Genomic DNA, 13,118 nt, shown 5'->3' with positions numbered 1-13,118 from the left:
AATTTCTTCAAAACTAAAATGTTTAATATCCATGCTCTATTAAAACTTGTAGTATATGTTTTTTTGGGGGAAAGAAACAAATCTTGAACTGTAATCTGCATTTCTAAAAAGAAAGAGACAATCTCATCACGACCCCCATTAAAAATTAAACCCTTTCCCCCAATCCTGCCGCTACTGCAACTACCACTAAATAACAGTATGATGTTTAAAGATAGAAGATTCAATAACAAAAAGTGATCCACACCTTGTCTGGTAAATTTGTAAGTGTGTCTACAAAGCTCTTGAGTATTTTTTCAAAGGAGATGTCCCCTTCCAAAAGGTTTCGGAACAGCTTTATACCATTGACAACAGCATCAACTGTCTGCTTCTTTAACTTGTCAAATAAATCCACAAGGCGTTTAATCTCTCCAACATCAAACTCCTGAAGAAGACAAAGGTACTTATTACAGTTAAGCAAAATTAGCAAAGCGAATCAGCGAAAAACATCAGGTGAACATGCCATGAACAACATTTAACAGGGTACAATAGATATACAATGTCAACCGTTGCTTTAAAGAAGCAGGACAAACCTGGAAGAGGTTGAGATTATATTCTGCATGTCCGCGGAAGCATAGTCGAGCACGCAAGATATCAAGATTTTGGCCCATAAACCCAAGATTGACTTGACCAAAAGCCTCATCGTGAATGTCCACTTTAGCATGACCTGACAGAAGTGCTAAAAAAACCAAAATCATACATCAAAAAAGTGTCAAAATGCTTGGAAAAAACTATACAACTTCCATTTCATAATGTGCTGGACCCTGGACTTAAGTTTCTTTCAATCTGTTGTTACTTAGCTGCAATAACAAACAATTGTTTTAGAATGGAGTGGAAAGTAATGACCATCGCTTCCTCTGGCTGCCACCAACCCCTTTGTTCAGCTTCCATTCATCATCAATAAAGTCATTAAAGTTCCTTACAAACAGAAGACATACCAATACTGATGTCCAATTCATTTTTTATGAAGAGGCCAAAAGAAGCACCGATTTTGTCAGAGCCTATAATTTTCTCCCACTGGACACTAGGTGACTTGATCAGGAACTTCAAAGGCTCAAACAGTTTTATTGCGCGGCGTCTGCGATCAAGAGGCTCAAGGCCAGTCAGGTCAGAAGTCAAAGGGTCAGCATAGACAGAACCATTTCCGCCAGTAGTCTTGCTGTAAATGAGTGTTCATGGTCTAGAAAATTATGTATGAAAATCAAAACAGAGAAAAACATTACTTATCTAGTGTTTTAATGACATATTGAGAGGTACATCTTTAACCTTTTTTTAACCTCAGAGACGATGTGCATGAGCAATTAAAGCTTTGCCATCTCAATGAAATCACAAATCATCTTCCTTTTCATGAATAGCTTAGCTCTTCTGCTCAAACTTCATTTACTTGTTGTGATAACATGTAAATAAAGGTTCTGCATTCAACACCCTATGCTGTAAACATGGTAAGCCATATTTACTAACACCTTCCCTGCTTTATCAGGTACCCATTTCTGCAAAGCAGATGCTAGGTGGGCAGTGAGGACTTTTCCAGCCAAAGTTCAAAGCAAGCCTCCAACCAGCAGCCTTCTGCTCTACAGTTCAGCACACTAATCACTAAGTTACACGTCTCCTCTCACCTGTCTTAGCAGCTGCTTATTTGCTCCTTACACAGAAGCTGCATACTGTTAGTCCAATCTGTCAACATGGCCTAATAACTAACTGCCATCTAATATTTATTAAAATATTAAAGTTCTATCACAAAATATCTTTCTTAAAGACAGATGGAGGTCTAACCACTGACTTTTCATGAACTACAGTGTCCTCTAGTGATGGATCAAACAGGTGGTTATTAGGATGACGCCTGTAGAGCTGGGCTGCTTCATAGCGGACAGTCTCATGTTCATCATACAATGCTGCCATCAGGATGACATCTGCAGCCTAACAAACATTCAACAAAGCTGTCAAGCTTCAGTATCTTTTACTTATTTTTACTTTTTCTTTTGAATACCATTTGAGGACCTAACAAGATGACATTCTGAATAATTGTTATATTTATTCGTTTCTCTTAGATAACAGAGCTTTTTGTGCATATGATCAAATCATAGACACCGAATAATGTTTGCAGTAAGCAATAATAAAGAATTAGAAAAGTTTTGGCACTTGTATTAAAAGATTACAAAATAATCGAAGAAAAAGATAACAAATAGCCTGTAAACAATTTTCAAACATCTCTTGCAACACATACATGGTCATGGCGGTAGTCTCGAAGGGCATGAACACCAGCACGTTTCACCCACTGGGAGTTGTGCTATTGACGTGTGACACAATGTATTCATAAGACTGGTCAAGTCTGCCATTTCCCAGTGTCTCCAGCAACACAACCTTCCGCAAGTCCTCATCGATAGCTTCCCACTCTGTCATTGTCTCTCGTTTTTTGCGGTACACCCAAGGATCTGCAAAAAAAGGGAATGCAAAAACTGATTTATTAAATGTAGCTTTCACGCATGTAGCAAGAGAATAGTTCTTTATCCAGAAATACAGCAATGATGTTGCTAAAAAAGAAAAATAAACAATAGTGAAAAAAGGTAAGCAAAATATTGCTTATGAGTGATGACTCACCATGGATTCCAAGCATGCTCTGCAGTTCCAAGGCAAGTTCTGATGCTCGTTGGGTTTGTCCATCTTTGTTCAACAGATTGATAAACACCCCTAAAGTCAAAAGTACACGATGGTGGATCTCCCCTTTGTGAAAGATAGCTGCATGCTCTTCCGGTTTGAAGGCCAGTGAAATGATGGTTTGTACTATAGACTGACACAAATGAATTCAAATGACGATAAAAATATTTGATGTCAAAGAACTATTAAATAATAAAGAGGTTTGATCACTCATTCAATGAGAAAAAAATAGATACACAGCTTTTTTAATAAGAATATGTAGGTGTATGATTAATGTTTAAATAAGCATTATTTAATCAACATTGAAATAAACACTCCTAAAATGAATGTAAACAAACTGTTCACAGAAGAAATCCAATAAATTTCAGCTTATCTTTAGTTTTTCACTTCACCAAAGTATCTCACCTCCGCGGGAAGATTGTCTGTGCTTGCCACATGGTACAGAAGCCTCTCAACAAATATTACTTCAGGATCTTCTGTAAGTAGTACAGACTCTGTTAGAAGCTGTTGAACGTGATCAGACTTGACAGACCACAGCCCATCCATCATAGATTCACGGTCTCTCTGGTGGTGCTCCTGTCTGGATGACAAAACAGTGCTGGTAACAATGTGAAGCATAGTCTTCGCTTAGTGACAATACATTTCCAAAAAAATCTTAACATCATTTGTTAAGTTTTTTGCATAGGAAAATAAATTCCCCATAAGAAAGGAGAGAAAATAATTAAATTGACCTGGATTTTGGTCCAAAATAGTCCTGTATGAGCTTTTCTAAGTCATGATCAGGAAGCTGTTGCAGTACATCAAGCATGAGAGCAAAGCAGTCCATCAGTGCTTTAGAACCTGGCATGAAAAAAACCCAGAAAAAAGCACAAACAATAACTGTAATGACATTTTCATCCAAGTTCAATTTTTTTACAGGGAAATATTTCTTAAATCTTGAAGTTTTTCAAACTTTACAGGCCCAGATAATTCAGGCAATGCAGCAAAATAGTGAAACGGAAACAAGATTATGAAAAATAAAGAGAGATGGAACAGATTTACAGTTGACATACTTGGTTCTGCATGTGACTTTTGTCATTATGCTGTCTTTGGTTACTCCATGCTAACATAACAGTGGTCAGAATTACTCAGTATCTAGTGAGTTAACAATAGACAGCAATGCTGAACCAAAAACAAAAATTGCATATTTTCATACAAGCATATGCAGCTAACTAGACCTTTTATGATAAGAGACTTTTCCAACATCTTGGGTTTTGCAGCCTTATCTCCTAAGAGCAAATAAAAAGAGCTTTTATCATACTGGAATCAAACCTTTTGCAGGCTGAAGACGCATGCATGTCAGATTACCAGTTATGTCATCAATTACAGTTGTGAGGTTTGCATGTGGCTGTCTGCTTGGAACCTGAGAAAAATGAACATTTTTATATAAAGCTTATTCACAAGCTTTATCAGAGATTGCATAAAGAAATTAGATTTTTAACACATTCACGATTTTGTCATCAAAGCTGAATAAGTATCACTAAACAATATTTTACATCAATCCAGCATTGCTAATTTCCATCAGCTTTTGACTATCACATCCAAGCATTTGGAAATAAACCAATCCAGTAAAATTAAATTACCCTCAGTAAGAACAACCAAACAAGCCAAAGAAAATTATTCTTTGATTTAATGATACTCTCAATTGATGAAACCAAAAAAGCTAACAGATTATAGAACACTAGCCAAACAAACCAGTTTGGTAATTTTCATTTTAGACTCAGCATCCTAACTCACCAAACACAGTCAAAGGACCTTTCCTAAGGCAGAAAATCATGGAAAGCATAAAGACCAAATCAAAAAAACCTTATCCACATGCACGGAGCCGGTCACAAGCTTGACTTTAGGAAGCTCTGGATCATTTCTCAAGCGTAGTCTAGTGAGAAATTCTAGTTTACCCCGTCCTTGTCCAGTCATGGATGGCACCACTGAATAGAGACACAGACACAAAGTGTACAGCATTAGTAAACACCTATCTATGAACGCAAAAAAAAATATATATAATACAATATGGACATTTAAAAAAAAAAAACAAGTACATAAAACCGAAGAGATGTTCAAGTTGCAACAGGGCAGTCCAATCAATATTTGGGTTCAATAATAAAATGACTTACCAACTTTTTCATCTTCAAAGTGCATGTCTGGTGATTGATGACCTTTGAAATGTGATGTATACCTGTAAAAATAGGTCAGTAAACGTTAATGTCTCAAGTCATGTGAAAGAAAGGACTGGAGAGAGAAACACAGGGCAGAAATGGTTGCATGGATTAACTCGTCTTTTTTCAATTGTAAAAGCAATTTCTGAAAATTGTTTCAAAATTTACTGATGTGGCTATGCAGATTACAGAAGAAAAAAAGGAAAAGTAAAGTGAAAAAAACAGAAAAATTGAGTGGTGGTGTGATGTTGCACATGCAATATGCTGTGATATATACCCTTCTGGTGGATTATCCAAAGTATCAAAATGCTCCTGAACCTCAACCGTGTGCAGAATGCGCATGTCCTCATGGTAGTGCATTGTCTGTAAGAGACCACATTGCATATCAAACAAAAGCTCTGCTATCAATCCCAGCATTACAATTAAAACTGGTCAGCTTTTCAGCATCAGAAATTAAAATAAATAATAAAAAAGCAATTTAATATTTTAGGTTTTTGTTAGTTCAAATAAAGGAAGCTGGATAATAATGTTGATCACCTTGGTATAGGCCCCTGTTGCATGTGGTACAGGATGATTGTGCCTGGTTTTTGTAAAAATTTTGCCATCATCACTTGTGTGGACTTCATATGTGGCATTGTGCAAGCCTTGATAACAACAAAAGAAAGGAATCACTGTTATAAGCCATACTAAACTGGTAAAGGCATATGTGTAGTTACACTTTCTCAGCCACTGCAATATATTTTATATTAGAAAAAGAGCACAAATATTTATATATATTCACCTTCATGACCTGTTTCCTGGATGTGGTACTTCCAACCGTCATTTGTGCTGATTATGTCTATGATGTCCTAAATATCAACAAATATTTTTTAAATATTACATATACAATCCTTTATGAAAAGAACAAGTTAAACTTCAGCGAAAAGATCAAGTTTTATTCTTTTTAAACACTGATGCCATCCTTAATTGTGCAAATATTTGTTCTCTAATCAGTAAATCAATGTTTCATTTATTTCAGCTTCTTATTCAAGATGTTTTTTCATCCTGCCACTCTTTGTGTAAGCGAAGGTCAGGGAAATCCACTGCCATTGTAGTTCATCTGTCCAGCTATATACCTATGTAAAACTATTGAAGCTGTTCACCTTGTCCTTGTCATCATGCAGACGAGCTGCTAAAATGCCTGCTAAAGCCTTCTTGATGGCCAGTATCTCTGCCTGTTCATCTGGTTCATGGAGTACACGAAGTACCTCCCCACGGGATGTCAACACAAAGGAGAACCTGTTTATGACAGGCATGTCAAAAATAATTCTGACACAAACTGAACTCTTGAACTTTGATAGGGACTTTGTGGAATCAACAAAAAACAGGCAAGAAGTGATCAGTGAGTGAAAGAGAAAGATGAACAGAGATGAAGTTGTCTTGTGGCTGATGTCTTACATCATCACCAAAGGAGGATGAATCATAGTGAGTTTAGTCATGTAAGCTGGTGCCACATACAGAGTGAAATGTTATAACAGATTCTAGATCTTAACCAGAGAGAGATAGGGAGTGGTGGAAAATGGAGAAATAAAGGCGTAAAGAAGAAACAAAAGTTATCACTGGAAACAGTGTACCAAAAAAGTAAAATATATTGGCTATATTTTCTCACTCAGTGAAAACAAATTTAAGATGAAGGAAGACGGTTAATCCACACCTAAAACAAATGCTATTTAGTTTGACTTTCAGGTTCCCTTTTCCCACTTTACTACTACTATAACATATTAAAATTTCTCTTCACTCCTGCAGCTGTTTAAATTTCATCCCCTGAATCTAGGTAAGACCTGTTCAACCAGAACCATGTCCCTGGGTTTAACTTCCTTACCACTTTGAGAAATCCCAGTCATGACCTTGAGCCTCTGCAAGGGACGTAAAGAACAGAAAATATAGAGCTCTGCTAAAGTTAATCAGAAACAATTGGTTAACCCTCTTCATAATAATATGCCTGGCAATGTATAGCAGGCAGAAGCCAAAGTTATTAAAACTTGAAACATTTCTATTTTATGAACTGATTTACATAGATCTGTGGTTTTCTGAATGTAGAATTTCTTTATGATCTGACTATAATCAAAGTACACGTACTGCTGCAACTACTCCAAAAATAACTTTTACATTATCTCTGTAAATATATATAGTTTCCTATGAATGCTCGGTACTGAAAAAAAAAAACCCAAACGAATTAAGTAGTTACATTGTGAACATTGATCATCTCTGGCTTATATTGATTTGTACAAGCCATTTTTGATCCACTGCTGTGGCTGTCAATGATAATGCGTCTCCAATGATTATAATTCTCGTGCCGAATGCATGCACATCTGTTGCCGATTTTGTTTACTTGTGTAGGTATCCGGCTCTAAACTTACAACTATATATTCAACCATTCGTGTGCTCGGCCACAGAAGTTTGTGGCTACAGAAGCATGGCGCCTTGTCGCGTCGGCAGCCATGTTGGATACCCGAACATTCTGCGAGGATCATTAACGAACCCAACGTTGCAGACCATAATATCGTTCGTGTGGGGTCGAAACCTAACCCGTTTTTCAACAGCAATCTGAAGTATAATCAGGCATTTGTGCTGTCGTTGTCACAAACAATTTCTGCTATATAAAATGTTGATAAAATGATGTCAGCTTTCTGTTCATACTCTCTACAGGCGGGCTGTAGTGAGATGATGTTGAGCGGTGAACTTTGTGTTTTTAGTAAGTAAGCGTCGAGTTATACAGGGAGGAGGGTAAGAAAATGGATGGTTAAGTCGGGTGGAAATTTGAGTACCAGCGCTGTGAACTGATTCCACACAGAGAGAGTCTAGAGGTGTGAGTCACCGAGACGGGATCTGAACCCAGGAACATAAAAGATCATCACTAATTCTGTGGTGGACGTTAATTCCAATAAAAGCTGTTGTCTTTTCTAGTTCTTATAATAATTAGCAAGATCTGCGGTGTTTGAAATATTTTTTTGTGTTTGAGCGAAAATTCTCGAAGCACAGAATAGGCTTGGTACACGTACACTGGTAATATATATAGTGAGTAAAAAATATCGCGACATGCTACCTTTTATTCCCCCAAAAATAAGGTGTGGAAATTTGTGTTTAACTGCATCTCTTTTTTCAAAGTTGGTCCCACAAACTTGATAACTTTTTATAATTACAGTTAAAAAAACTGTTAACTTGCTATAAGGTCTTTAAAACGCTCCGTCAACACTATAATTGTTGCACAATTAACTGCAACTGTACAAATTAACGCTCTCCGCTCTCCCTCTCTCTTACACACCAACACACGCAAAGTATATTATTGCTTATGTTACTATTATAATAGTATACCACCAGTCCCTATTACAAAGATAAGGCTTGTTGTGACCTTAAGCTGCCTTCAACTCTACAAACACTTTTACAGTTCCTCACATTCTCACTGATAATCATTTTAAAGTAATATAGTGTACGCTAGAAGTGACAGGGTCCGACTTCTACTCATACATGTGAATATACGTACGTTAATATATGATCGTTACTGCAACTATTTATAGATTTATCTAAGATCCTAGTCAAGTGATGGTATGTAAGAAGAACTTACGTGATGTCTTTGATGATTCCAGGGTGAAAGCAATGACCCGAATCGTCACTTCTTGGCCTTCATCCAACTCCCGTAGACAGGAATATCCCACCTGTTTAGGGCGAAGTATAATACACTCTAATGACCGGAAAAAACAATATTTAAATAGTCTTCTTGCACAAATTTATCTTTAGAGATCATTAAAACGATTGCCCCATCAATGTCTCTCGATCTCTTAATATTCTCCTCATTATTATTGCATGTGGACAAATTCTAGCTTGCTTCGGAATTTGTGTGTGTGTGAGAGAGACTTTCTTACTAAACTACAAACATTTTATGTGAACTTATTATGGAAAGTTGAGTTAATATTTAGACGTTTAGTTGCCTGAGTCGTTCGTCATTTCACTAATTCCTGGAAAAATGTCAGACTCCACGCATGACCTGGCTGATCCTCCAAAGCAGATCGACAGATCAGCGGTTGTCAGGCTAAAAGGTGACTAATTTTGACGTAAGCCGATTTTTTTCCCCCTGAAAACTCATGGTTTTGGCTGAAAATCGTCAATCAACGGACAGTTATCATTCTTGGTACTAAAATGTAGATATATGAAATTATGTCTAGCATGATAGAATTGTAAAATAAAAACTTCTGCTTTGCGTAAGTAGGTTTCGCATTTTTTAAATCGCTTATTTCTTTAAGAATTCTTTATATTTTAAACCGTCAAATTACCCAAGGCGAATTTACTATGAAACACAACTTTTTCCCTTTCTCCGTTTTCATTATGTAATGTTATTTCGTTCAGCGCGAATAGTGGACATAAATGAAAAAATCGGAAAAGGGACCCAAGGTAGGTGTTGAGAAGCATACGTCATCAATTATAAAGATTAAAAAAAAAATTTCCAACCAGGAAGTTGTAAGATGTTGGCCAATGGAAGCAATACCCTTAAAAGTCTACTGTACCCTTTACCAGGGACCAAGAATGTCTGTGTTAACATATATATATATGTGCCGCGACCGTTCTCAGGACTGCGTCACCCAGCTCCACTTGCTAAGCTGTCCTGTGCTTTTGTTGCATGCAGACAGAATTAGAGAAGGAAACTTAAAAAAATGTTTAATCACGTTTAGTTTAATGCTTATGTATACATATGATACGGTGTCGCTGAGTCTGCCAGGACCTGTCGATCCATACCTCGTTCGATCAGGTCAAAAGGTTAAGGTGGTGCCCGTAATCTTTCTGTCGATGCGGGAGGGACTTGTCTCGGGGCCAGTTTTTTTTTTAATGGCCTTGCCCTCATTTACCTTGCTGCACCTTCCTCATTCCTCTATATAGGGAGTCATGATATGGGGGATCGAACTCAGGCCCCTCACCATTCGGCTATCAGAAAAGGGAATGGTGTAAATATCTGCCTTGGCAGGATCGTTGTCTTGAGAATAAGAGATTCACAGAAGCGTTCTGTAAACTTAAGAACCTATTATAGGAAGTTGACATAAAGGCACCAGAGCTGACGAAAGTCCATCTCGCAGAGACGGAAGAGAAGATGCTGTAAGATTCATTTGACCACCTATAAGCCACAGATTGGAGGTTGTCCTCCAGTAAATGCAGAGGGTAAACAGAACTATGCTCCACAGACTAGACAATAACTCACGCAGCAAGCCTAGTAAGCAAGAGAACAGCTGGCATAAACTGTAATACAAACTAATGCAAGCTAAGTCTGAAAGTGTAAATTATCGAAGCTGCATGATGATCAATGCTTCCTACACTTTTTTCCCTACAAAAGATATGTAAATACTAATTATCATGTAAGGAAACAGTCGTCATGGAGTCGACTATTTTTCAAACGAGGCTTGCACAACATCCGCCGAGAACAAAAAGTGTAACAATGTCTCGACGGCCTCTCGGGGACGACAAAGGAATTTTTCGAGACGCCCATGGTTAGTTTGCCAGGCGTGGGCCGCTTCGAGCAGTAGGCACTTGTTGCGAGAACATCCTGGTACGAAGTGAATAGAATCGCTCACCCATGACATTTTTAATGGGGCTCAGGCCTCCACCAAAGTAACATCCGGGTTCTGATAACCGATCATAAAGTAGATAAACATATCTGATTTGAATGTCATAAAAGGTTTAACATGAGACAAACATGTCATATATAGATCCAGACTTGTCTTTTTGACTAGATAGAATATACAAAATAAACATTTTGGGATTAATTAATCCCTTTTTGTTTTTGTTTGGCGGAACTTGAGTGGGACCTTCCTGGTAGAGGTGAGGTGGTGTGGAAATGATATTAACTTCAGCCGTTTTCGAAGAAATGGATTACTCTTATCAAAATGTTAAAAAAAAAAAAAATTCTTAATAAAACTCAACCCGTCGGGAAAGGAACTGGCCCAGATCTTATCCATCTTTCTCTCTCCTTTCATTTATCTACCTTTTCATCCATGTCAGTTCTGATGCTAATATAGTGTCCGGACAAAATCTGGCACACCAAGATTATTGAAATAATTCCATAGCAACAACGGGAGGAGAAGGAACAACAGCAAGGGAACTAACAGTAAGAACACGGGTTCACCACGCAAAAAAGAAACAAAAATACTGGCAATCACAGTTCAAGTTATCTGGCATGAAAGTTTTTAGATACCATCGTAGATGTAGATGAAGGCTTTTGTCCTGTATTTTGTTACTGACTTCGTGAGTGTTACCAAGCACTGAATCTTCGCATGATGCTCTAATGCAGTGGTTCTCAAAACTAAGTCAAGATAACTAAAATGCATTCCCGCATTAACATTTAATTACAAAGACACACTTATTACGCATTTAGCGCACACACATAGTTCAGTGTATAATCTTCGTCTTTTGCTCTAATACTATTTATTATGTACGTTGTAATTGTCATCTATAATGCATTTATTATTAGTAGTAGTACTACTACTGCTATGCCACAAACATTATCTCTTGATGGTGGTTAACTGGGATTTGGGACATGTTAGTCTAGTTACTTCTTTTATATTTGTTCACACTTACCCTGGCTGCTACGGTGAAGGTATCCACTCCATGTACCTGTGCATCTGAGTGAAACTTATACTGGTATTCATAGCCGGGTTCGAATCTCAGAAAACGCCCCTCCACCGGACTTATCAGAACTCCCAGGATGATGCCGAGAATCAGAGCGGTCACCTGTCCGGTGCCCCCCATTCCGATCACCTGGAAAGTGGGTATTCCGTTATGGAACACCTCTGTGTTATGTCTGCCTGTGCGTGTGTTAACTCGTCTGACTGCAAGTACGTCCTTGTCCGTCGAGCTCTCTACCCGGTCTAGCGGGTCTGTCTCCGGGCTACGCCACGCTCTGAGTGAACCGGTCGGAGTTATTTAACTGACTGTGACGTCTCTTTGTTTTTGTACTTAAAGGTGTAGTAGAGTATGAGCGACTGACGTCTTTATCTTCCTTCTAGGAAGTAAATAAAGTAAACAGACTGACAAAAATAAAATCCAGATATAAACACAACAGAACTAGATTGATGCTTTAGGTTCTAAAAATATATATATAGAGAAAAAACAGTTTTGAGTGATTGTTTTATGTGTCAAGATATTGTATTGCAGAGCGCGAACGCTAGCCGGATTTTCTTTCAGTCAGCGCATGACCTTTAAAGCTAAGTAAAGAAAACTATCTTTTGAACCTCTGACATGGCGTCTTAAATCAGTGGAGAAATTGCTCTGGATACCACAGGGTGTGGGGCGTTGACTGAAAGCCTGTAAGTTGGTTAAAGATAGGGGGAAGAGATGTCACCTGCTTTGTAAGTGGTGGGAGGCACAAACCATATACTGTAATTTAAACACTCACAAAGCCAGGCACGTAGGCAGACACGTACATGCACACATACAAACACTTGAAACGTGATGTACAGCCCCCACTGTAAACATGCACGTAACTAGTAGTATGTGGTGTTGATGTGGTCCAGATGGCCTCCAAATACTGAATAGTTATTATTACACTCATACCACACATACACATACATTTATATAAACAGACACTACATACACACATATACATAACATATACCACACATACTTACCACATACAGACAAACATGAACACATACTCTCTTACACACACATACACCCACACCCCCACATACCCAACCAACCCCCACACAGACACACGCACAGCTAGAAAAGCTAGAGAGAAGCTAGAAAATATGAAGGATATATAATCTAAGTTAAAAAAATCTATAGTGAGTTCATTTCTCTCCTGTGCGGCTCCTTTAAAATAAATACAAGCTTACAGGGAAGGCAAAAGTGTATACAGTAAATTTGACATGGTGCTGTCAAGAAAATTTATGTCTTCACAATGCCTTCAGAAACCAGGATGTACAATGAATGGGGAAGTAATAAAGCTTACTATTATGACCTAGATGAAAAGAGATGAAAGGTAAAACACTAGGTTGGATGCAATAGTTTTTTTGTGACAGTGGTGGCCAATGACTTAGAACAGCACTTCATTTTGTGTTTACAAATACTAACGCTGCTTTATGTTTTTGCAATTTTCTCCCTCCGTACCCCCTCCCCCAATACTCATAGATAGGTATCTTAGATATAGTCTAGACACAGACACACCCATGCACAAATTATAGAAGAGGAAGAGAGAAAGAGTGTGTG

General features: G+C 37.9%; 1 protein-coding gene across 1 annotated transcript; it reads right to left on the bottom strand.

Moving 5' to 3' along the window:
- Positions 1 to 1,816: 1,816 nt before the first annotated feature.
- On the bottom strand, positions 1,817 to 11,851 carry LOC112558274. The gene is made up of 15 exons (XM_025228641.1): positions 11,487 to 11,851; positions 8,491 to 8,581; positions 6,748 to 6,781; positions 6,029 to 6,164; positions 5,668 to 5,734; positions 5,424 to 5,530; positions 5,164 to 5,249; positions 4,845 to 4,906; positions 4,537 to 4,658; positions 4,003 to 4,093; positions 3,423 to 3,531; positions 3,097 to 3,271; positions 2,635 to 2,824; positions 2,261 to 2,468; positions 1,817 to 1,953 (listed from the first exon to the last, which is right to left on the bottom strand). The coding sequence occupies exons 1-14, from the start codon at positions 11,655 to 11,657 to the stop codon at positions 2,305 to 2,307; spliced, it is 1,605 nt and encodes a 534-aa protein (XP_025084426.1). The 5' UTR covers positions 11,658 to 11,851; the 3' UTR covers positions 1,817 to 1,953; positions 2,261 to 2,304.
- Between the last annotated feature and the right edge of the window lie 1,267 nt (positions 11,852 to 13,118).

This window comes from Pomacea canaliculata, linkage group LG2, assembly GCF_003073045.1.
Source record: "Pomacea canaliculata isolate SZHN2017 linkage group LG2, ASM307304v1, whole genome shotgun sequence".
In the NCBI taxonomy this organism is placed as follows: Eukaryota; Metazoa; Mollusca; class Gastropoda; order Architaenioglossa; family Ampullariidae; genus Pomacea; species Pomacea canaliculata.
The sequence above is the reverse complement of the archived record's forward strand: the minus strand, read 5'-3'. Positions and strand labels throughout refer to the sequence as shown.

Coding starts and splice junctions, on each gene's coding strand:
- LOC112558274 (XM_025228641.1), bottom strand. CDS start 11,657: ATGGGGGGCACCGGACAGGTGACCGCTCTGATTCTCGGCATCATCCTG. Junction 8,582..11,486: donor CCTTCACCGTAGCAGCCAGG/GTAAGTGTGAAC, acceptor CGCCCTAAACAG/GTGGGATATTCCTGTCTACG. Junction 2,469..2,634: donor GAGCATGCTTGGAATCCATG/GTGAGTCATCAC, acceptor CTTTTTTTGCAG/ATCCTTGGGTGTACCGCAAA.